The sequence below is a fragment of the Lepidochelys kempii genome, chromosome 4 (genome assembly GCF_965140285.1).
Source record: "Lepidochelys kempii isolate rLepKem1 chromosome 4, rLepKem1.hap1, whole genome shotgun sequence".
In the NCBI taxonomy this organism is placed as follows: Eukaryota; Metazoa; Chordata; order Testudines; family Cheloniidae; genus Lepidochelys; species Lepidochelys kempii.
The window spans coordinates 38180692-38206060 of NC_136383.1; the positions used below are offsets into that span (position 1 = coordinate 38180692).

At 40.9% G+C, this 25369-nt stretch overlaps 1 protein-coding gene and 1 long non-coding RNA gene across 4 annotated transcripts in view; one reads left to right on the forward strand and one right to left on the reverse strand.

Moving 5' to 3' along the window:
* The window catches only part of USP53 (ubiquitin specific peptidase 53), a 70228-nt gene extending 55200 nt beyond the window's left edge, over nucleotides 1–15028 (forward strand). For all 3 annotated transcript variants that reach the window (XM_073340994.2, XM_073340996.2, XM_073340995.2), the window contains 2 exons: nucleotides 10252–10351; nucleotides 11336–15028. In XM_073340994.2, the coding sequence (XP_073197095.1) occupies nucleotides 10252–10351; nucleotides 11336–12332 (1097 nt within the window). In that variant the 3' untranslated portion in view covers nucleotides 12333–15028. The remainder of the gene's footprint in view (nucleotides 1–10251; nucleotides 10352–11335) is intronic.
* LOC140910335 (uncharacterized) lies at nucleotides 14454–20885 on the reverse strand. Its single transcript, XR_012158539.2, has 2 exons — nucleotides 20435–20885; nucleotides 14454–17152 (listed from the first exon to the last, which is right to left on the reverse strand). It is a non-coding gene; the product is annotated as an uncharacterized LOC140910335 (long non-coding RNA).
* Between the last annotated feature and the right edge of the window lie 4484 nt (nucleotides 20886–25369).

Below are 25369 nucleotides of genomic sequence, written 5' to 3' on the forward strand. Positions count from 1 at the left end.
TCCTCTGTTGGACTCATGTAGTTTGGTTTTTTGGGGTTTTTTTTAACCTTAAATCCAAATCTACAGTATATTTTCTCTGCCATTATTCTAATTCTTTATTGGATATACAGGACTACTTTTTCAATCTGGTTTCCTTGTCACATGAAGTGAATAACTTAAATTGCCAGATATTGTGTGGATTACCTAGAATATATTTGCCCTTTACGTTTATGCTACTACAAATTGTTGTTGTTTTGTCTTTGTGTATCAGTGGGAGAATGGACACTGGTCTTCACCGGCAGTAGGAATAAGTTAGTGGCAATGTATCAAAGGATACCTTCAGTACCTAATGCAAATTAGATATAACCAAACAATATTTGAAATTTTCAGTTGCTGAGGTATTCAGAGGTTACTGAATAAACTGTTCAAATACTACATTTAAAAATATTATTTGTATGGCAAATATTTCCTCAAAAATGCATAAGTTCCAAATGATGCTGATGTTTTGTATACAGAATCCTAAATATTCCACTTCAGTAACTAAATATTTACTGTTAAACTATTCAGAATCTATGTACTCTTCCAGATCAAAATGGGTATTTACAAGTTGCAACAAATTTTTTTCCTTTTTAAAGCAAGTGTAATTAGTGTAAATTGTAAGTAATGGGTATAGTGCATTCTAACAGTTCACTTGGGGGAGTAATGTTGGGATAAAGGGCAGTTAAAGGAACAAATCAGGTTGGCATATGCTCAGATACATAGGTGTAACCACAAACCTTATTGGAGGCAGAGGGAAATAGAGATGCTTTTGTCTGTTTAAAGAAACTTGTAAATTTTAAGTTTGCATTGGGCCAAAGATTCTATTTTGATTTGTCTAAAATATACAAAAAAGATGTCTGTCTGGCACTTCATGTGCCTTTCAATTAAGTTAAGGAAATAAGTAGTCAAACTAAACCAACCAAAGTCCCCGACCAGCTATTGTACTAACCTCTTAGGGATGGGGTGTACAAGAAATATTACTGTAGAAAGTTACACATACCCCGAACAGAAAAACGGAATTCAATCTAGTTCAGATTCCAGCTCTCACTGGCTACTTGTTTGATTAGGTTTTGTCTTGTTTCCCCTTTCCCCTCCTCTCCATCTTTATCATGGAATTAACTTTGTTTTAATTCTGCTATCAATTACTGTACAGTTAGAAAGTGCTGAGTACTTTTGAAAATCCCACCCTTGACTCAGCTGTTCACTCTGATCAGTTTTGATACAACACTTGCATAGTCATTCATATTTATTAGTGAATTTAGTGTTCAAGAAAGCTGCCAGCTTGACTGCACAAGAGACTGAACTCCTTTTATTTTAGAAGGGAGAGATGGCATAAGCAGTGGCAATGCAAGCTTTCCAGCTGTCCCTGCCAGTGTTTCTCAAACTTCTAAGCTGAAGAGACCTCCTTCGTGGGTGAGAGGAAAGTTTACTTTCATCTCCCATCTTTTTGCCTACAGACAGCCTGTTACTTAAGCCTATTTAATGGAATTTCTTGCAATGTGGACACCTGTCCATGCTAATTAATGGAGAGAGCACTTATTAATTGATTCATGATGACTCCCTCTCTGACATAATGCGGTAGGTCTACATATTGTATTGGGATTTTTCTCTGCCTGCTTTATCACATTTTTGTTGAATCATATGTTATCATAATAATTTATTTCCAAACTGAATATGGTTATTCTCCATTGACCTTAGATCCATTCTGTATCTTCTGACAGAGGCAGTAAAATTTCAATAAATGTGTCTCAAACTTCATACTTATCTACTAAGCAAGAGGATTATAAGCAAAATTTATAAATATCAATTACAGTATTTCAATCAAATAATTTATTTTGCCATGGTCATGTATGAATGACTCATTAAAACAACTCTTGTTATATATCTTTTCACCCTGATGAATGGGATGGAAAAGGTGAACTGGAAATCAGTCTCTATATATAAAGTTAACTATCCATTTAAATGCAGTGATGTGGAAATATTCAGACACTTCTCTCTTTGGCCTTTGTTAGTCATCAATATGTAGAGATTTTAGGACTTTAGAGAATTGATAAAGGGTTATGGAATATTTTGTGAGTATTGTGGATGTTTGTAGCTAGTGAAGCTCCATAATAACTAAAGCCTTTCTCATCATAAAGGTTTTAGTGACGTGTAGAAGGAGTTGAGTCTTCACCTGAATCCTGGTGGCTAAGTGTTCACAAAACAACTGCAGATGCTAGGGACTGAAGGAGAGTGGAATTACCCTGTCACCCTTTAGGCTGCTCTCCTTAGAATGGGGTTTTGAGGCTGTAACAGGGTTCACTACTCTCTGCTGGCGTGCCTCCTCATGGCTCACCTGGGGAATAGCTCACCACTGGTTACCAATAGCTCCCCTTCCTGCGGTCACTCAGCTGTTGTCGCAGTCTTACAGGACTCAGGGTAGCCGTTGTCTTTGGGACTCTGGCTGCTCCCTCTTCATGACTTGGCCCTCTAACTGGATCACAATACCTTCTCTTCTGAGGTCTGTCAAAATCCCTCCAGACTAACTGTCGCCCTGCCCTTCCTGGCAGTCCTCCATTCTATGTCTAAGGCGGTGCAGCTTCCCCAGTAGCTGGTAGGAGAATCCAGGCCCACCCTGTACTCCATGTTCCCACACAGGGACCCTGTGCTCTGCAGCTATGGTCTACTTACTCCAAGACCTGATTGCTATTTTCCTGGGCTCTGTCCTACTTCCTCCTCCTATTCTTTGGCACCTCTGGGCATCTGAGCTTCCTCTGCTCCCCATGGCTACTTCCCCATCTACATAGCACCTTCTTATTCAAGGATCTTGAAGGGAAATGCTGCACATTCTGCAAATGAGTGAAGTGAGTTAAGGGTAAAACTGATAATACAGATCTTTAGTCCTCGGCTCCCAGTTCTCTTCTCTTTAGGAATTAACAACTAATTCCTTGCATTACTAAAGCCTGCAGTGCTTTTTAAATAAAATGTTAGCTCTGTCATACTGCTAATACAGTGTCTCATCTGTTGTAAACACAATTGTTTTAACAGCATCAGACAACCAACTGTTCGTTTGAAATCTTTTTGAATTAATAACGGGGGAAAAAAACAATGAATTCAAACACAAGGCTCAAATTGTTTCAGTTCATTTGAGGATAGGTGTCACGTCACATCTCTACCTGAGTAAAAACGGGGGAAGAAAGAGACGTAGTGTAAGGATACTTTTTACTCAGGAGAAATGTGATGTCTCATTCCCCTAGTGAAAATTCAAAGCATAAATTTACAAAGGAAAAAATAGGAATATGTCTTTTAAATTTTGTCCAAATGAACTTCACATATTATTCTTTGCTTCTTTAACAAAATCCAGTCACTGCCTTTAAAGGCACAGTAAACGTATATGACAGTCTCTCTTGTTTTATATTCACAGATCTGTGTACTGAAGTGTACAGCTATTTAATTTGCATAATGTGAACCATGAACTATAACAAGAATATTTGTTTAGAGTGGCTTTAGTTGTGACTTACTCCATATTTAATTGTCTAAAGTCTTCCTTCTAGTCAAATATAGTTAGAGGATAAAATGTCTTGTGATGACAAATGTGATTCTTTTAAAAGCCTGTTTTTATAACAATTACATCAGTGCAAGTAAGTGTGAAATGACATCCCAGTCTCTAATTTTAAATAACAAGAACACAAGATTTTAATCTATCCCTTAAACTAAATCTTTCTCCCCACGCCCCACACAAAAAAAATCTGGTAATATTTACAAGAAACACCAATTTAAATCCAGTTTTTAAAGTTATTGCAAGACACCCCTTCACACACATCTGATCCATTGTTCTGTCTACATGTGTGCTTTAATTTCTTATTTTGGTCTTGACCCTTCTTTCAGCCAGGTTGCTATTTGAAACCCACGCGCAAAGTTTGCATGAACCCTAGGGACAAAACCTAGGGCCCGCTGCCACATACTGGACTTTCCTTGAAAAGGAGGAGATTAAACCATTCAGGAGTATGTAAATCGGGATGTAAAGAAGCAATGTAGTCTTCCTCTGTAGGGAGGAAAAGCTGGATGGAGTGAGGCCCAGTTCTCCCCTTTCTTCCTTCTCCTATGGGAGGCGGAGAAAAGTGGAACATGATGCTTGCCCCAGGAGAGAGAAGTGATAGAGCCTACCTCTCCTCCATCTCTTCCCCTGCCCTCCCCCAAATGAAGAGGAACTATTTTAATCTAATATGGGAAAGTTCTGGATTGTAATTATTTAGGGGGCTTTTAAAATCGCACTCTCAATAGCCAGTTTAAAACTCAGGCCCTCCATTTTTTAAAGATCTTTTTTGATTCTTTTTAACTTGGAAGGAACAATTAATAAATACCCAAATAAAATTTGTGCTTAATTTTGTAGCATGGAGGGAGAAGCTGCCCACTAGTTGGTGCCCACTGGAGAAAGTGGTGTAGGAGGGTAGAAATCATTGCTGGCAATTCTAGTTATTAAATCAATGTGTATATGCAGTGGAGGTAAGGAAATGTTTAATTTGCAGGTTTCTGAGAAGTCATGAAATGTGTGCAGATGGATTACTTGTAAAATTAAGAATACTATGCGCTTTTTAATTGGGGGTTGAGTAGAGTGAAAGCACCGTGAAACCTAACATGGATCAAGATGAAACTAATTCTGACAATCAGATTAAGCCTTATCAGATCTTTTTTTAAACAATGATTTCTGAAAGTACATAAGCAAGTGCGATGTGCATGTCCAAGTGAAGGGAGGGTATATAACAAGAGTGGATGTCTGTTAATTACAAAGGTCCTTCATTTCATTTCTGTTAAAACATCCATGACAGTAATACTATAGTCTAGTTTTTCCAAGGTTCAGTCCCAAATTTAAATCCCTCTGTAAATTCTTCAAATATAACCTTAAAAAAAAAAAAACATTTGTCACACAGAAAATACTGTCAGTCATTATACTTTGGCTTCTTACTAATAGTTCTACATTTATTCTAAAATATATATAATCAAATCTGAACTGCTGGACACATTCATTCATAAAGGAGTGAAGTTCCTTTTGTTTACTAAAATTGGGTATTGTATATTTTATTTGCAATATTTCGACAATACAATAGAAAATATTTTCTAAAGCATGTGGAAATACAATCTTCACCTTTTTGGGGTGGCGTGGTGGTGGTGGAGTTAGATTACTCGGTGGATAGAAGAATGGCTGTTGTCTTTTAAAAACAAGGCTATCTATTCAGATATTTAAGTGAGAAGGTAAATCCCAAAAATCTGACTGGCTTGTATTTGAGAAATGCCAAAATTATCTTTAATTTATTGTTTGAGTTTTTTATGATGGTGTTGAGGCTTCTGCTGTGCAGTATGGTAACATCTGCCATACTGTATTTAGGTTTGCAAAGAACCTGGAGCCAAAATTCCCTATAGATTCCCCCCCCCTCACCCCCAGCCTTTTAACCATGCATGGATCTCCATGTCAGCAGAAGAGAAAAATAGCACAGCTATTTTTAAATTAGCTGGAATTCCAAGTGCACAACCTCCCGGTGTCTGAGAGCGGCTGTGATTGAACGCCTGCCCCAGTGACATTCTAGTGATTGCTTGCAAATCGCTGCTGCCTCCTTGTGCCCAACCGAGGGACTTCACAGCTCCTGAAACAAAATTCAGTAAAATCATTAACTGAATTGTTTAGCTAGGAACCGCAGTTCACATTTGTCATTTTATGGGGAGTAAGGAGCAATTTTGTGTGTAAAACATATCTAGATAAAAATAAAAACCAAATGATTTATATGTAAGATATAAATTTAGAGTTTGCATGTTAAAAGCTTAAGTATAATTACAGAAAACCTAGTAGCAACTGTTAGGCTAAAATGTATTTGTTAGCTTATTTTTTTTACTTTAAAAAGTTAAACTTCTTCCATGCCCACATTCTAATTTTGGATCTAAACTTATTATATTTTCAGGTCAATATATTATGGGGGGGAGGAGGAATTCAAGACAAAATGTCTACTTTTTTTCTATTGAACAACATTTTAAGACATTTTTCGCAGAATGTCTTTGAGTATGAGGTTCTTAAGATAAAGCAACCTTTTTTCCTGACTTCTGCTCTTTGGACCCATGGTTCCTCCTTCAAGAAAAAAGTGCAAATGCCAGTAGCCATCTTTCAGACAGCACTCCTCTGCCAAGTATTACTATCGGACAAAAGAGGACCTCAGATCAGCTGAAGGAGAGAGAGATTCCACCATAGGCAATCCTATTCTGTTTCCTCTTCAGTCTGGGGCTTTCACCAGACAACAAATTTGATGCCACTGTCAAAAGCCTGAGAAATATTTTTAATGTCTTGGCCTCCTGATGGCAACCACCTCTTATTTTAAGAAATCTTGGCAGAAGGCTTGCTGTGGAGTCAGTGGGGATCCTGGCCGCAACACACTGACATAAACTCTGGCAGTGCTGCAGCCAGAATAGGGTTGGCTGCCCCCGGGCTACTTCCGAACTCTCCCTCTGGAGATACCTGGGTCCGGTGCGTGTCCTCTGTGAGGTCAAGCACCATGGGGTCCTCTGGGTAACTGGCAAGGAGCAGGCTGGGCAGCTCCTCCAGGCTCTGGTCGGTGTCAAGCATTGGCAGGTCAGGCCAGTCCTCAGGTCCGCCGTAGGTCACCGGGGTCTCCCAACTGGGAGCTAGGCCGGCGGTGTCTGGCCTCTCCAGCAGCTGCTTCCTGAGTGAGCTCTGGGGTTGGGCTTTTATACTTCCTGTCCTGTGCCTTGACCTCTGGGGGGCGGGCATGGGACTCGCTGGCTGTGCTCTCTCTGGTGTGGAGAAGGGCTCATCCCACTCTGGGGCGGCAGGGAACCACTCTGCCTCGCTACACTACCAATACAGGGTCCTGCCTTTTAGTCTTTCCACACCACCAAGGGTGTTCATCAAGTGCTTGGCAATTGTGGCAGCTCATCTAAAAAAGGCAGGAATCCAGTTCTGTCCATACTTTAACTAATTCAAGGAAGATGACCCCAACCAGGTGAACAACTGAATTCAGGTAACCCTAAAGCTTTTTGCCTTCCTGGATCTCAGTCAACAGAGAGAAATCCACTATGGTGAGAGTATAGCTTTCATTGGAGCAGGAGCAGTGGTCTCTAGGTCAACAGTTTACCTTCCAAAGGAAAGATTCCAAATAATAATAGATCTTACCAACCAACTTCAAGATCACCCAAGAAAATCAGTGAAAACATGCTGGACTTCTTGGACACATGGCTTCAAGCTCCTGTATGACATAGTTTGCCAGATTTCACCCATACTCTATTCAAGTGTTCAAATCAGTATATCTACAGTAGACACCATGTGCATGTGATGATCATGGTCCCACAAGAAGTAATCTCATTAAACTGGTGGAAAGACTGATCCTCTTCAGGTCTGCAAGAAAGTACTTTTCTCTACCCTCTGCTTACCAAGACTTGGGTGACATTCCTCTATTCACTAACAAATTTATTTGAGCATAAGCTTTCGTGAGCTACAGCTCACTTCATTGGATGCATTCCGATAAAGTGAGCTGTAGCTCACGAAAGCTTATGCTCAAATAAATTTGTTAGTCTCTAGGGTGCCACAAGTACTCCTTTTCTTTTTGCGAATACAGACTAATACGGCTGCTTCTCTGAGTCCTCTATTCAGTAGCCTCTTCCTCATCTTCTCGATCACCTTTGGATTTAGGGCTTTATGGTCTCCTCAAGAAGCCTGTCTCCATATAAATGTCCTAGAGCTCAGAGCCATCTGCCTGGCATGCAAATATTCCTGCCTCTTCAGGATTCGACAGTACAAGTGCCAACGGACAACTTCATACCTGTGCATGTCAACTGGCAGGGAAGAACAAGATCATCTCCATTCTGTTGGGAGGCTATGCAGCTTTGGAATTGTAGGATCTTATTCAGAATACACCTAGTGGATCAGCACCTTCCCAGCCTTTAGAACACCTTAGCTGATCAACTCAGCTGGAAGTTCTCAGACAACCAAGAGTGGTCTGTTTTAAATATTCAGTACTACAGAATAACTTTTGCAAGTGAGGATTCCTAGAAACATATGTATGCCACAGACCAGGCCAACAAGTGTCAGATATTTTGTTTCAGGGGGCGTTTCGAGCCCAGGCCCCTTGACAGATGCCCTTCTCATCTCCTGGATGCCAGGACTGATGTATGCCTTTCTGCTGATTCATTGTGATACCAAGGGTTCTGAGGAGGGCGAATCAAGACATAGGACAGAGCATTTATGATAGCCCTAGCATAGGATAGGCAGTTCCTGTATTCACAACTGATGAACCTTTCAACACAGCCTGTCCTCCCCCCTTCCCCCCCATTGGTCTACGGGCCCTGCTCAGTATTGTTGTTCAGAACAATGCTTAATCCTATACCTGAACACTGCTTCATTACATCTGACAGCTTGGATACGGCTGGCTGACATCTACCAAAAAAAGCTGTTCAACTGAAGTTCAGAACATTCTGTTCCAAAGAAGGAAACCTTCAACCAGACTACAAAGCAAAATTATTACAAGCAAAATGGAAGAGGGTTTCCATTAGGGCATCTCAGCACCAGCTGCCTCTCTTGACATCCCCAGTTTCAGCAGTATTAGATGGTTAGCTGTGAAACAATCTGAACTTTATCAGGTCCATAAGGGTCAGGGTCCGGGTCCATTTAGGAGCAATATCTGGGCATTACCCTCCTATGCAGGGCCATACTACATTTTCTCTCACTACTGTGCCAAGATTCCTTAAAGGCGTCAATACGGTATTAGCAGGATTGATTTTTCGCACCCTAACCTTTGGTACAGGGAATAGGTTGCTATTTTTCAGTTGCTTTTTTAGTGGCTGGTACATTAACTAGAAGGGTAGGGGAAACTTATGCTTTCATGTCAGGTTCCCCTTATACAGGGTTTCATAAATACAAGGTCTCTCTTAGGCATCACTGAAGTTTCAAGGTGGTCTGAGTTCCATATGACCCAATCGATTTGCTTCCTAGTTTTCTGTCTCAAACCTCATTCAACCCTGGGAGAAGCTAAACTTCACACGCAATTAGTGTAGTAAGGATAACTGTCTTCCTACATCAACAAGGCAAAATCATTCAAGAACATGCTCAATCTAGTCATGGCCTTTGCTGATAGTTAAGGGGCAATGTATACCATCACAGAGGTTATGTAAGTGGGTCTCCAGCTATATAAGAACATGTTACGGGTTAACCAAGTTAAATTCACCTTGCTACATTAGAGCTCATTCTACTGGAAATCATGCATCCTCTGTTGTCTTTTTGAAGAATGTCCCTCTTCCTGCAATCTGTGGTGCAGGTGTGGGGAGTTTGGCCTACCCTTTAGAAGACACTGCGCCTTGGTGTAGAGACTTCCAGATGGGATGCCCATTTTGGTAGGGCTGTCCTGCAGTCATTGTTTAAGTAGGAACTCTAGTATCTACCTCCAAGCAAACAGGCAACTGCTGGTTAGTTACCCAGAGTGGAATCCATGTAAACAATTGCTCAGAAGAATGGTTACTTAAAGTAATTGTGATTCTTCAAAATGTGTTGTCCATGTGGATTCAATGACTCTTCTTTCTCTGCTGCTATGGTGTCCACCTTTCTGTGATTCTATATTGGTGAAGTAACTAAGGGTAATTGGGCCTGTTCTGCCCCTTTATGCACTTGGATGGTGGGGACATGAGAACATCTAGGGCACAGGCATGGTCCCAGTGGACATTGCTGGTGAAAAGAATCTGACCTTATGCACATGGGGGACATGGATACCAGTAGCATATATAGTAAATATATCTTGAACACAGATACTGCACGATTAAATACCTGTTCTATATACTTTTCTGGGAGTTGAAGTTAACCTTTAACCTTGTGCCTCCATGGACCCACAGCATTTAGAAATCTTAGAAATGAACTGTGTCCATCACTTGCTAGGTGTTTAAGCATGTGATATTAACAGAGAAATCAGAGGTATATTTTTAGTAATTAAGCTCTTCAGTATGTAGATATTTTATTAGGTCTTTCTTATTAAAAAGCCCCTTTTTGAAGTGTAACAAATCGAACTTGTGAAAAACAGTGTAGAAGGTTTTTTACTGGAAGTGGTTTTGTTGATCCATATTCTTTTCATTGTAATGTTGAAAATAATGAACAGTATCCTGTTTAGTGGAGGTTTGTTTTGTTAGTGTAAGTAACTTGTAATGAACCCTTAAGAAAGAGGAAGCATTTTACTTATTGTAAAGTAAAACTGGGCTATTTTTTTCCAGACTTGAGGAAAAACCAAATGACTATGGAAGCTAATTACAGACCACACACTAACTTTCCTTCAGAATCTCAATTGCAGATGCACAGTCCTCCACTGAAGAGGTAATTAACTTTTGTGTTTCTTACTGTGAAACTTTTCTCTCTGAAATAGTGTCCATGTGGAGCTCCATTTGTTGACTGAAAGAGAACCTATAATGTATCCAAATGCATTTCAAACCTAGTCTTCAGACATTATTTTAATATTGTACCTAGTGTGTCAAAAATGACTTGGCTGACAAATTTGCCTTTTGAAAACGCAAGGAAACCTGACTGATGTTTATAAGGATCAGCCAACAGAGAACCAAATTTTAGGCCAGATTTTTAAAGGGATTTAGGCATCTAACAGTCTGGCCCTTTATCTGATATTTAATCATCTTAACTAGATCAGGAGTTTAAAGTGATGTCTTTTGTACATTCATACAACAAATAATGATTGGTCAAACTGTCTTCTGAAAACTGTAGTTAAAAATGGGGTAGCCAGTTACCTATCACCTAGATCTGCCTTTCTGAAGTGATGTGTACTCACAGCTCCAACTGAAGTCAGTGGGAGCTGCAGGTGCCTAGCCTCTCTGAAAATCAGGACCTGGAGTGTAAAATTGGGCAACCAAAAGTGGTGGACATTTTTTCAAATTTTTGACATACCTGACTTGTCCAAAAGTCAGTGTGGTAGGATCAGGAAAAGAATCCAGACCTGACTCCATTCCGTGCTTTAGCAAGATTCCTCTTTCCTTATTGGAGGTGAATCTATGAATCTTTTGCAGAACTTTGTTAATCCTTCAAATTTCTTATGAAAGAAAATCTGCAATGATTTGATATACCTTGGAGCTAAATGAATATTTGTTAAATAAGTCTCTGAATCCTCCAGTCAGATCAGGGTAAAGGATATTTAAATGTCTCCAAGAACACCATTATAAAAAAGATACATTCACAGTACTTAGGATTTATGGGTGTGGGGTATGCTTTAAAAAAAAAAACTGCATGTGTAAATGTTTGTGAAGAAATCTCTTGTGACTGGTTCCAAAATACCTGTGCACATTTATATTTTAGAGTAGAGATGCCACACAGGAAAATATTCCCTTCATCGACTCTACAGCCAAATTTTAAGGACCACGTTAATAGAGAAACCAAGATCGGCAAGTTAAATGAACAGAGCTCTTCAGAGTGGCTTAATCCAGGTAAACTTGAGACAATCAGTATGCCAGTTTACAGTGCTGAGAGCTCAGCCCACCCTTGTAACACTGAACTCTTAGTTGTGTGTGGAAAGAGAATGAAAAACAATGAATTTCTCTCATCTCAGCTGCAGTCTCCTCATACAAGAACTCTTGGATCAAAGTCAGAGCTCGCATCGTTAGTACAACAGAATCTGTTAGAACAGTCCCACACAGAGCTGTCTTTATCTGGTGAATGTGCTGTTCAGTCATTTGGTAGGACTAATAATCTTCAGAGTCCAGAAGTAATTTACCAAAATCTTCCACCTCCTTTACCTCCAAAGAAATATACTCTGAATGTTTTGCTGGGATCAAAAAATGAATCCACAGCTGATTTAAAATTGCCAGAAGTGTTGCAGAGTAACCCTTCAAATTTTGGAAGGCAAACAGCTATTGCTTCAAAAACTGCATCAGAAGGTGCATTTACAAATGAAGAAAGATTTAAAGAAACATTTCAAGGGAATGAGCACACCATTCACAAACTGGATTCCGCACCTAGCTCATCAGTTAATGACTGTCAGATTGTATCTGGCAGTATTTTTAATAAAGGATCTCAGCACACAGGACCAAGGGCTAGCTCTCCTGATGCAAATGATAGTGTATGTCTAACAACCTATTTTTCAGTAGATAGTTGCATGACAGATACATACAGGATGAAATACCATCAGAGACCCAAGCTGTATTTTGCCAACAGTGGTGGCTTCCACAAAGATAAGCATCTACCACCAACTGGACTAGATCTGGGCATTGTATACCATGGTACTCTTGATTCCAGTCATCCCACATCTGAACAGAGATACAAACCTAGCATAGAAGGCATACACTGCAACAGGTAAATTGTCAAATCTATGTCCTCCTTATGCATTTTGCATGGACTTCTCAATGTTTGGTGACAGGTATCCAGAGCTCAAAAGCTTGTCTCTTACCAACAGGAGTTGGTCCAATAAAAGATATTACCTCACCCACTTTGTGTCTCTAATATCCTAGGATGGACACAACTACAACACTGCATACTTAGGTGTCCTGTCAGCCATGCTTTTAAGAGAGATGACTGTTTCAATGATTCTGCAAATCTGGGTGAGCAGGGGAAAAGGTGCTAAAGTTTTGGCCCTATGTTCATGGATTTGTCTTTTTCTTTCTTGCCTTAACTATGTTTACCTCCATGTAATGATGCTGAATAAGTTTGTAAGTCTCTTACAAATGGTCCCCTTAAAAGTGTGTGCTTTTAATTAATACCAAGGTAGATCAGTCACATACAAGATTAACTTAAAATTGTTCATTTTACTGAAGAACTTAATACACTTGTGGCTTAGTGCCACAGACTGAGAAGGTGTAAATTAACCTGTAATCCTTTAAACTAGCTAGTGATATGCTAATAAGTACAGTACCATACATAGCATGGTACATACAGAACATCTGCTTTATGGAACCATTTTTCCTAATGAGTAACAATGTTCCCTATTTCTTCATCTGACTTCTGTGAAAGTCTAACTTAATTTCCTTTATCCTTAAGTGTCTTTTTTAATGCAAGTTTACCCAGAGAATTGGATTTTTAGTACTCAGAATGCTGCCTTAATGAGTGATTTTACAAATTGGTCTAGTCTACATGGACAGAAGAAAGGAATTTACAAGGGAATTAGAATTTTTTAATTATCCTAAAACTCTAGTTCCATATTTGTACACTTTTTTACCCAACTGTTTGCTCCTTTAATTTAAATTCTACTCAGTGTTCCACAAGCAAAGCTGTGATACCTTAACTTATTACTGAAATTTAATTTAGCTATGTAAGCTACAAATTAATATAGTCTGCAATGTGCTGTAGAAACAAATATATTTTAGGATATGAAGTTGTCACATGTACCTACACCAGATTAATTTAAGAAGCAGTACATTTACATTCAAGACCTTAGTCTTCAGGTCAGATTGATTTAGCAGCTGTATGCAAACTCATCCCTACTGTGTACCTACCTGTCTGTCTTTTTCCCGTTCCCTATTGAAAATACATCACTATGGTTCACATAAACCTGAGCAAATTTATGGGATCAGTCAGTCAGACTTACTGTTACAGAACTTTTTGTCCCCAGCTAGCAGTCTCCCACTCCAAAACACTTCTAGATTGTATTTTCAATGAATGGCTAAACAAATCTACATCCCCTTTGGATAAGCTTTTAATTGAATCTGCACCCTTTAGGGAGGCTCATAATTCAGCTTCACGGTAATCCATTCATGCTTTGTACCATTTGTTAGCCACTGAAATAACTAATGTAACTTGTAATGAATACTATCAAATCAGGACTGTGTAAAATGAGTAGTTGAAGCTCATGGCTTGCATAACTAATCAGTACCACCCAATTTTAAAAATAAGTGTAAAATGCCTTTTAGTTCTGAGCTTAATGCTACATATGTATGTTATACTTGTTCTATGGTCAGACAGGTTTAAATGTTTTTGTACATTATGTGAATTAGTGCTTCAGCCAAATGGTGACAATCATGTGTATTTTAAGTTATCCAAAATATAAAACAGAAGCTGTGCTTACTTTGCCAATATCCTACCATGAACTCAATATAAGATTTGTCATTTTTAATATGCTACCATGATATGCTCAAGACTAAATATCTCAAGCCAGCCTCTTTACACTTTTCAATCACCCAGTAGCATTTGAAACAATGAATTCTGGAATTGATATTGTTATATATAAAGCAAATATTTTCAACATGTATAGATATGAATGCAAATGAAATTGAACTTACTGTAAATCCTTACATTCTGGATAAGACTGGGTGGGGAGAAAGAACTTGATTTAAGAACACTTGGATGTGTGAAAGCATGGAAGATTCCCACCATTGTTGTTTTTGTTCAAAATAGCTGACATTTTTAACCCATATCAGATAGGCATTACTTAATGTACACAGCTACTTAATTAAAATGTCATCTTTTAAATACATAGTATTAGAACTTGTCAAGCTTTTCCAGAAATCTTTTATTTGAAATTGCAGTAATTTAACATATGAACAGAACAACACTGAATACTATATAAGAGCAAACTTAATATTCTTAAATGTGCATAGCAAACATTCATACTTATATACAAAGGAACAAAGTGAATTCCTAACACAAGTGAATTTGGTTTCTGGAAAGCTAGTGAGCATATTCAAGAATAGCTTCTTAAGTTCTTCTGAAATGCAACAATCTTCATTGAAGTCATTTAGATGAATTAGTCTTTCCTTGAAGCAGTCTTCCCAGGCAAAATCTTTTGTATATGACCTGTTTACCAGATAAGTTTTATGTGCACTATTTTATTGACACCTTCAGTTTTTATATTTACTCTACAGGTCCTATGTTTATTTAATATTTGTTAACTGTGTGATCTGACATTGATTTAGCTAGAGTGCCTATTTATTTTTTTATAAGTGTCCTGGTTATAGATTTGTATAAGAACAGACATTTTGTAATGTGTTAATGCATTTAACAGGTATTGTAACTAATATTTTTCAGTCTTTAGAATTTTATTTTCATGCCAAGTTACATTTTTCTGCTTGTTCAGACTATTAGATAAAAATCTAACTACTATGGTGGCTGCTACCTCTAGTCTCTGTATTATTTTAAACAGGTGATTTAAAAGTGGTGAAACAAAATGCTGGAACACCTATCTAATTTGATCAGTGATGATACATCTTCACTGAAACATATTAGCCACGAACAGTGTTTTAAAAAAAGAAGGCTTGTGTCAAGGTTCCTTCCCCACTCTGAACTCTAGGGTACAGACCTGGGGGGGGGGGGGGGGGGGGGGGCGGGACCTAAGCTTACTTTTACCAGCTTAGGTTAAAACTTCCAAGGTACAAACTATTTTACTCTTTGCCCTTGGACTTTCGCTACTAACCACCAAACATTTAACCGGTTACTGAGAGAGTTGTTTGGAAATGTCTTTCCCCCCAAAATCCTCCCAACCCTTGCACCCCACTTCCTGAGGAAGGTTTGGTAAACATCCTCACCAATTTGTATAGGTGACCACAGACCCAAACCATTGGCTCTTAACAATGAAAAAGCATTGTTTCTGAAAAGAAGAATTTTAATAGTAAAAAGAATCACCTCCATAAAATCAGGATGGTAAATACCTTACAGGGTATTCAAAATATAGAGAATCCCTCAAGTTACAAAAAGACAAAGACAGGAATATTTATTCCTTTCAGCACAGCTTATTTCCTCAGCCATTTAAAGAAATCATAATCTAATGCATATCTAGCTAGATTACTTACTGAGTTCTAAGACTCCATTCCTGTTCTGTCCCCAGCAAAATCATCATCCAGACAGACCAAGACCCTTTGTTTCTCCCTCCCCCCAGCTTTTGAAAGTATCTTGTCTCCTCATTGGTCATTTTGGTCAGGTGCCAGTGAGGTTACCCTAACTTCTTAACCCTTTATAGGTGAAAGGGTTTTTCCTCTGGCCAGGAAGGATTTTAAAGGTTTACCCTTCCCTTTATATTTGACAGCTTGCTTAACATTGCAGAGCATAAATACTGAAGTTGACCAGATCTCTCATGTTTGAACCATCTGTTTTGCTGGAGGTGCAAAAAAAAATGTTTATCTTCTGCTAGTTGCATTCAGGATCTCGCCACGTACCAGGCAACCTCCATTCTTCTAAGATTTTTATCAATGGTCCACCTTCTGCCATAAACATAGCCTCTCAAGAAGGTGGAGTACCTATGCCAACAGGAAAAGCCCCCCCAGTGGTGTAGGTGACATCTTTACCAGGGCAGCCCTTTAAATGTAGGAAAGCTTTAAGCAGCCAGGCTTGCCTTTTTACACTCCTTACTTAATTACAATGGGATTCTGATGTCGAAACCTGCATGATCTTCCAGAGGAGATTTAGTGGTTAGCACAGAGGAAGACCCCTTTAGAAAGGAACAGGACCCTGTGTACTTACAGCACTACAGGTTATTCCTCTAGGAAAGGATAGTGGTTATAATCAACCAGCACAGTAACCAGAGTCATGTTGGGTAATTTAAGACACCAATAAAACCTTACTATTATGGCCATTACCTGTCTCTGGACAGAGCTCCTATAAAAAGCCTTAGAGGGATAGAGCTGCATGGAAGTGCTGCAAAGAGGGAATTGATCTTGCCAGGCCAGAAAAGGAGGTCATACCCAATTAAACAAACAAGGAGTACTTGTAGCACCTTAGAGACTAAACAAATTTAGGCATAACCTATAAAACCTGAAACCTATAACTAATAAACTAACCCAGGAGAAACCAGGCAACATCTTCCTACACAATTCTATTTCAATCCATCTCTTCTACAGATGGGGCTATTCAGCCAGTCTGAAGTTCCATTTTTTCAATTGATCTTTATTCAAACACTAAACATTATGTAAAAGACATGAGCAATCCATCTTACTGCCATGGAAACTAGAATATCCTCAAACTTTTCAAGTAATTTAACTTGAACAATTTACATTACTTCAAGGGCAAACAGGCTATAGATGAACTGGACCCCCTCAAATCCGTACATCCATGAATGGATCAATGTGTATCACTAGCACTCAATGGCTCAACAGTTTTGAGAGTCATTTCTCATTGTCCTGTTGCATGCATCATCTTCTTCTTCCAAAGAATGTTTTCATAAATAAGGATCATCATCTTGAACAGGAGCTGCCACTATAAGGAACAGAAAAGGCAGGTTACATTTTCAGTGGTATAAGGTCAGTAGGAGGGGAAGGAAGGAAATAAGCATACGTCTACACTTAAAAAAATAGATCAACCTCACTTCATCACTCAAGGCTATGAAAAATTTTGCATCCCTGAGCACCATTGATCAGTAGGTCAACCTAATCTGTTGTGTAGATAGGGTTAGAACTATGGCCTCTTGGAGAGGTGGATTAACTACACAGAGGGAAAAACCCCTTCCCTCAATGTAGGAAGCATCTATACCCATACATTAGGTGCTGTTTTCTTCAATATACTAAAGGGAACATCAGACTTTAATTACCTTTATACCAGGACAGTGCTGTTTGAGCTATAAACTTATCAAAAAGTTTATCTACTTAAGACTTTATATTTAATACTAATATCTGTTACCAACCAGAGCAGGATCTGTCAATAGTATCACTATTTGAAATTTAAACATCTGAAATTTGCTGTGTTACCAGTGATAGCACTGTGGCTGTTTGACATGTTTGTTATAGATTTTTCCTCCTAATCTCTGCTTGGAAGTTCAAGTTTCAGAGTTAATTTCTGTCACAAATGAAGCACAACAGAAACAGAACTAGAATAGGGAGAAAAAAGTAAATGGGAAAACTGCATGGACAGAACTTTCTTTAAATTCAAAAGCTTTTAGATCTATTTTTGGTAGAAAGATTGTTTGTCAGAACTTTGGCTTATTCACCATACTTTATCTAATCAGAGCTCTAGTTGCAGATTTCCACTTTAAGACACCCAACTGAGCTTAGTCACCTCCAGTCTTACATGTGCCAGCACTCTGCTCAACACAACAATTCTCTTCGAGAAAGGGAAGACTGCTTTTAAACCATTGTGCTTCCTTGTACCTTAAGGCTACAGGAGCAGATTAGGCCCTTGGAACAAGTTAGAATAGATTCAGGACTGCTCCAACTTGTACTACTTCTAACAGTTCCTGAAGGAGCATTACCCCAAGCAGGCTGCAAACCACAGCACACTTCACCCACATCTCATTCTGTCCTACCACATTCTAGAAAAAGGGTGGGGAAGGGAAGGTAGCACAGAGCCAGGAATATACCAATGAGATCACAGGCACGAACTTTGGCCCTGTGTGTGCCAGCATTCCTTTTGCAAAGGGAGTAATGTTTTTCTATGCTTGCACATTTGGATGCCATTTGAAAAAGCCCTCCAAGGTGTATAAAATACTGCAATTATCATTCACAGAGATGCAAGATGTGACAGGACGTTCTTTTAGTCAGCAACACTGTTAAATAAGGCTTATTTGTCGTCATTTCCCACCCACAGAAATGGAGACAGAACTGACATTTCTGATCTGAACTTATACCTTCTAATGCAAGATGCAAACCATGATCAGAAGCTCTGTACTCATTTTGGATATCTTGGGCTTATGCATTTCTACATGATTCCTAAACCTAAAATAGAAATATTCAAGCAAGACACAACCACTCAGGAAAAGTATATTGGCAACGGACAGCTTTACTGTTAGTGATATTCATTATAGTGCCATTACTGATAGTTAACTTCTGCACTTACCCTTTATTGACAAAGCCACAGATATAAAGATGCTTTGTAGTTTAGCTAAGCATCCTGTCACAGATATACACAGTCAAGTCTGGAAATCTCATGAGTAATTGGTGGAAACTGCAAGGTGTTTTATTTGGAAAGAAGGGATGGATGATCGTGGGTATATGTACATACACAACCAAAAATCTATGTTAGAAGAACATAAAGGTTGAAAAGTCAAGCAGTCTAGTTAGGAAATGCCAGAATTAAGACAACTTTAATTCAGAACCCTTGTGCCTATGAATCGTATTTCTTCCCACTGAATTCCTGGCTCATTCAGTGCACAGGATGGACAGTGCTCACTTAATGAGCAACTATTTAATATTACATTCCCATTGTTCAGTGTGCAGCCCTATGCCTTATTTCCTGCACCTTAATCAAACCCTCCTCATGGGCTTTTCTTTGGCACTCCTTACAACTGGGTGGGCATTCTGGCATTTCCTAACTAGCTTGACTTTACATCCTCAATAATACTCTTAATATAGAGTGTGTCATTTCCAAGATTTTATTTAAAAAAAGCAAACAAAAATTAGTTTCCATCATGTGGCTTCACACTGACACTCAAATGGGTCATCAACAGGGTTGGGACATTTAGATTCACAGCACAGACCTCTGTCACTTGAGCTAACAGAGTAACTGACAGACTGTCATCCTCTACTTCTAAAAGCAACAGACTTTACCACTTGCATAGACGCTGACAGCAGAAGAAGGGTGACTCCACTGCAGATTTTGGAGGGGAGTGTGATCTAGTAAGCACAGACTTTTCCTTCCTTCCCCCTCATACCCAAGCTTGACCCCTTCCTGCCCTGTTCCCCTCCAACCTCTCAACCCTAGTCCCACCTGTTCCCCACCCTGGTTCTTAGTCCCATTCTCTTCACTTAGGCCCAGTCACCACTGCTCACGCCTCTCATACTGGTTACCGTGTCCAGCCACTCAATTTGACACTCCCACCAAATCCTAGCCTATGTTCCCTAATCCGTCCCCCACTGGCTCCTACCCCCGCAATTCTGGCGCATGTTCCCAAATCAGGTAGCACCCAGCTATCTGGGCACAGCGGGAGGGCACTGAGAGCCCCACAAAGAGGCAGTCTCCCAGCTCTCGGTTCTGGTGTCTGGACCCAGACCCACAACAGCGCGAGGCAGCCCAAAACTACAAGTGCAAGGAAACTCCTGTTCGGCACCAGGGTGTGGCATGCTCAGAACCTTCCCCGTCCTAAGCTGCTAACAAGCCCCTGCTAAGCGCGTACAAACTGCAGCGTTTCAGAAGTTTACAAGGCGGGTGAATTTTTACAGGAACAGCAAAAGGCAGATCCAGACACCAGGCTGCCCCGTGCTAACGTTTAAGTCCCTGCTCCAAAGCATGGCCACACCTGGGCTGCTCCAAGAACGAGCAGCCAGCACGTTCTCTAACCTGGGCAAAGCAGTCTACGGTCCCCTCGCCCAACTTACACGCGACGGCCAAGAGCGCGGGGCAACACCCGGGCCGGGCCCTGCTTCCCACACGTAAATGAAGCCCCCTGAACAATAACCACCCGGGGCTGCCCAGAAGAGCAGGGCTGCGCAGGAGGCGGGGGTGCAGCGGAGAGCCGGGGGGGGCGGGGCTACCGCAAGACACCGACGGGGGGGCCGGGGCCGGTGAGGAAGCAGGGCCGGGGGAAGAGCAGGGCCGGGTCTCGCTCACCCGCGGGCTCAGGGCAGCAGATAGACGACGACGAGCAGCGCCAGGTCGAAGAGGACGAAGAGCCACACGTCGAGCCAGTAGGACTGTCCGGAGAGCGACAGGGGGCGGCTGCAGTCGCCATTCGCCGCGGTCCGCTCCGGCTCCGCGGCCTCCATCGCTCCCCGTCCGCAGTAGCTCCGCCTCCCAGAGCGGGGCGGTGGGCGTGGCCCCACCGCTCATGCGCACCTGTTCGCTCCGGGGCAGGGGCGGCGGCTCTTTGCACCAATGAAAGCAGCCGGCGGCCGCCTGCGGGGCTGGTCACGTGACAGCGCTACAGCTGGGCCGGGGGCGAGCTGCCTCCGCATGTGACTTACGCAACCTATCTGCCCAGCCGGCTGCGCTCGCGGCCGGAACTGCCAGCGCCGTGGCCGTGGCCGGGGGAGGGGCGCTGCAGGCAGCCCGTGCGTCAGAGCTCCCCCTCGCGCGCCCTGCCGCGCCCCGCTGTAGGGGCGAAGTACACAAAGAAAGAACGCTAGGGGCAGGTCTCAGAGTAGCCGCCCTGTTAGTCTGTATTCGCAAAAAGAAAAGGAGTACTTGGGGCACCTTAGAGACTAACCCATTTATTTGAGCATGAGCTTTCCTGAGCTACAGCTCACTTCATGGGATGCATTCAGTGAAAAATACAGTGGGGATTTATAGACCTAGAAAGAAAAGGAGTTTGCTTAGGGCACCTTGGAGACTAACAAACACATTTATTTCAGCATAAACAGGGAAAGATTAAGAATGAGCTCTCAGTTAAAACCTGACTTTGTATCCATAGAGAACATGAAAGAATGGGTGTTACCATACACACTGTAAGGAGACTGGTCAGGTGAGGTGAGCTATTACCAGCAGGAGTGGGTGGAGGGGGAACTGTTGTAGGGATAATCAAGGTGGGCCATTTCCAGCAGCTGACAAGAATGTCTGAGGAACTGGGGGGAGAAATAAACATGGAGAAATAGTTTCACTTTGTGTAATGACCCATCCACTCCCAGTCTTTATTCAAGCCTAAATTAATTGTATCCAGTTTGCAAATTAATTCCAATTCAGCAGTCTCTTGGTGGAGTCTGTTTTTGAAGTTTTTTTGTTGAAGAATTGCCACTTATGGGGCAAGTGATGCTGCTTTTCCACTATTTTAGCCCATGCATGGCGGCGGAAGCACTCTATGTAGAAGTCCAGTCTGTTGTTTCAACCTTCAGGAGGAGTCTATCCAGAATCCTTCTTTTTGTAGTCTTGGTAGGAAGGTCTCTGTGGGTTAGTATGTTGTTCAGAGGTGTGTTGGAAATATTCCTTGAGGTGGAGACATCGAAAATAGGATTCTAGGTCACCACAGAACTGTATCATGTTCGTGGGGGTGGAGGGGCAGAAGGAGAGGCTCCGAGATAGCCCAGCAGAAGAATCTGTCGTAAGAGTATAGTTGGATAGATTAACAATATTGCTGGGTGGGTTAAGGGAACCACTGTTGTGGCCCCTTGTGGCAAAGTAGACAGTCTCTACATAAAAGAATAAATGGACACAAATCGGACGTCAAGAATTGTAACATTCAAAAACCAGTCAGAGACCACTTCAATCTCTTTGGTCACTCGACTACAGACCTAAAAGTGGCAATTCTTCAACAAAAAAAACTTCAAAAACAGACTCCAACAAGAGACTGCTGAATTGGAATTAATTTGCAAACTAGATACAATTAACTTAGGCTTGAATAAAGACTGGGAGTGGATGGGTCATTACACAAAGTGAAACTATTTCTCCATGTTTATTGCTCCCCCACCACCACTGTTCCTCACACGTTCTTGTCAACTGCTGGAAATGGCCCTCCTTGATTATCACGACAAAAGGTCCCTCCCTGCCCCCCCGGCTCTCCTGCTGGTAATAGCTCACCGGAAGTGATCATCACTCTCGTTACAGTGTGTATGGTAACACCCATTGTTTCATGTTCTCTATGTATATAAATCTCCCCACTGTATTTTCCACTGAATGCATCTGATGAAGCGAGCTGTAGCTCACAAAAGCTTATGCTCAAATAAATTTGTTAGTCTCTAATGTGCCACAAGTACTCCTTTTCTTTTTGCTATAGACAGGGTAAGTCAAACTCCTACACGAGCTTCCGAAAACGTCCACCCAAACAGAAACCCACAGGGCATAATGCATCCACTAGCAAGTTCTCCTATAGGAGCATGTGATTTCACAGTTGCCCGTTACGGTTGATTTTGCATGTCCCTCTGGCCACTGCCACACAGGCGAGTTGACTAGATGGATCACAGCTGTTATCTGATAAACACATTATGTTTCTATCATTATTTTTAAAATAAATTACTGCCTAAAATATGTAACATCGGTGAAACATTCCTTCTTTTGTTCCATCCATCCCAGCCTTCCAAAGGTGGCTTTAAGAACAAGGATTCCCGGCCCGTGCTTAGTTCCCATTTACACTAAATGGAAACGGTTAGCCCAAAATGTTTTTAAACATGATTTAGTTTTGTTCTAGTCTAGCCCAGGAAACTGTACAAGCACCTTTCTGGGAAGAGCCATATTATAAACAGTTGTGGCTAACAGTTTTCCTCTAGCATAAATGGAACTCTAGAGAAACAAACTTGCATAATATTTCAACTATCATACACATGTTTGTATCAACAGAGGTTCATGGAATCTGAGATGGTTTCCAATTGTCCTCATGTGGCTGAAACTCTGTGGGTCTTCAACACCATAAAGAAACCATTAGATATCTACACCTCTCCAATAAGACTACTACTCAAACTATTTGATGGCTGTAATCCAACCTATTCTACTATATGGGAATGAAGTCGGGTTCAGTTTAAAACTAGACATAAACCCTGGTTGTCACCTAGCAAACTACCCCACCACTTGGAGTGAAATATCCAAGCCTGAGGTACACTCTCACTAGATATAGACTCAGTGACCACAGATTAGAGGTTGTAAAGAGGCAGAGATGAAGCACAATAAACCCAGAGAGGAGAGCCTATGCAGCCAATGCAAGAGAGGAATTCTGAGATAAAGAAATACTTTCTACTAGAATGAAAAAGAGAATATATTCAAAATGTCAGGCATCAGAAGACTTCTAACCAAAAAGTGACAAAGAAAAATGGTGCCTGATCTTCAAAGAAAGGAGCAAGAGATGGCAGAAATGGCATCATGCTGTTTAGCAACCTGCCACCGGATTAGGAATTAGTATTGTTCTAACTCTAAAGAGTTAAGGCAACTCAGATTTACCAGAGACAGAAGGCTCAAAGTGACCTTCCCCAAATTGTGCTGAAAGCCTTTCAGAGAAATGTGCCAATAAATTTCTGAATAGTAATACTGGAACCCTCAGCAGAGAGAACTCTCAGCAATGGACCTGGAAGGCAGGTTAAATCAGTTTTGGCAGAGGCTTATAGGTGGTGTTGCTTTTTTGGGGCAAGCAGTTAGTCAATATTGGAGCCTTAATGGTTGATTCCACTGGGAGGAGAAATTGGCTACATCAGTAAGAACATAAGAACAGCCATACTGGGTCAGGCCAAAGGTCCATCCAGCCCAGTATCCTGTCTACAGACCATGGCCAATGCCAGGTGCCCCAGAGGGAGTGAACCTAACAGGTAATGATCAAGTGATCTCTCTCCTGCCATCCATCTCCACCCTCTGACAAACAGAGGCTAGGCACACCATTCCTTACCCATCCTGGCTAATAGCCATTAATGGACTTAAACAAAAACTAGATAAATTCATGGAGGTTAAATCCTGTTATAGTCCTAGCCTTCACAACCTCCTCAGGCAAGGAGTTCCACAGGTTGATTGTGCACGTAGTGAAGAAGAACTTCCTTTTATTTGTTTTAAACCTGCTGCCCCTTAATTTAATTTGGTGGCCCCTAGTTCTTATATTATGGGAACAAGTAAATAACTTTTCCTTATTCACTTTCTCCACACCACTCATGATTTTATATACCTCTATCATATCCCCCCTTAGTCTCCTCTTTTCCAAGCTGAAAAGTCCTAGCCTTTAATCTCTCCTCATATGGGACCCGTTTCAAACCCCTAATCATTTTAGTTGCCCTTCTCTGAACCTTTTCTAATCCCAGTATATCTTTTTTGAGATGAGGAGACCACATCTGTACGCATTATTCAAGATGTGGGCATACCATGGGTTTATATGAGGGCAATAAGATATTCGCCATCTTATTCTCTATGCCTTTTTTAATTATTCCTAACATCCCGTTTGCTTTTTTGACTGCCGCTGTACACTGTGTGGACGTCTTCAGAGACCTATCCACGATGACTCCAAGATCTCTCTCCTGATTAGTTTTAGCTAAATTAGCCCCCCATCATATTGTATGTATAGTTTGGGTTATTTTTTCCAATGTGCATTACTTTACATTTATCCACATGAAATTTCAGTTGCCATTTTGTTGCCCAATCACTTAGTTTTGTGAGATCTTTCTGAAGTTCTTCACAGTCTGCTTTGGTCTTAACTATCTTGAGCAGTTTAGTATCATCTGCAAACTTTGCCCCTTCACTGTTTACCCCTTTCTCCAGATCCTATTTAACTTATTCATAAATGATTGGTGCTAGGACTGACTCTTGGGGAACACCACTACTTACCCCTCTGCATTTTGAAAATTTACAATTTATTCCTACGCTTTGGTCCCTGTCTTTTAACCAGTTCTCAATCCATAAAAGGATCTTCCTTCTTATCCCATGACAACTTAATTTATGTAAGAACCTTTGGTGAGGGACCTTGTCAAAGGCTTTCTGGAAATTGAAGTACACTATGTCCACTGGATCCCCCTTGTCCACATGTTTGTTGGTTATGGGGCAACTCTGACATCATAATGAAAAAGGCTGACAAAGGAAGTGCTGTCGTCATCATGAATAGGTCGGAATATGAACAAGAGGCTGCTAGGCAGCTCTCTAACACCACTTTCT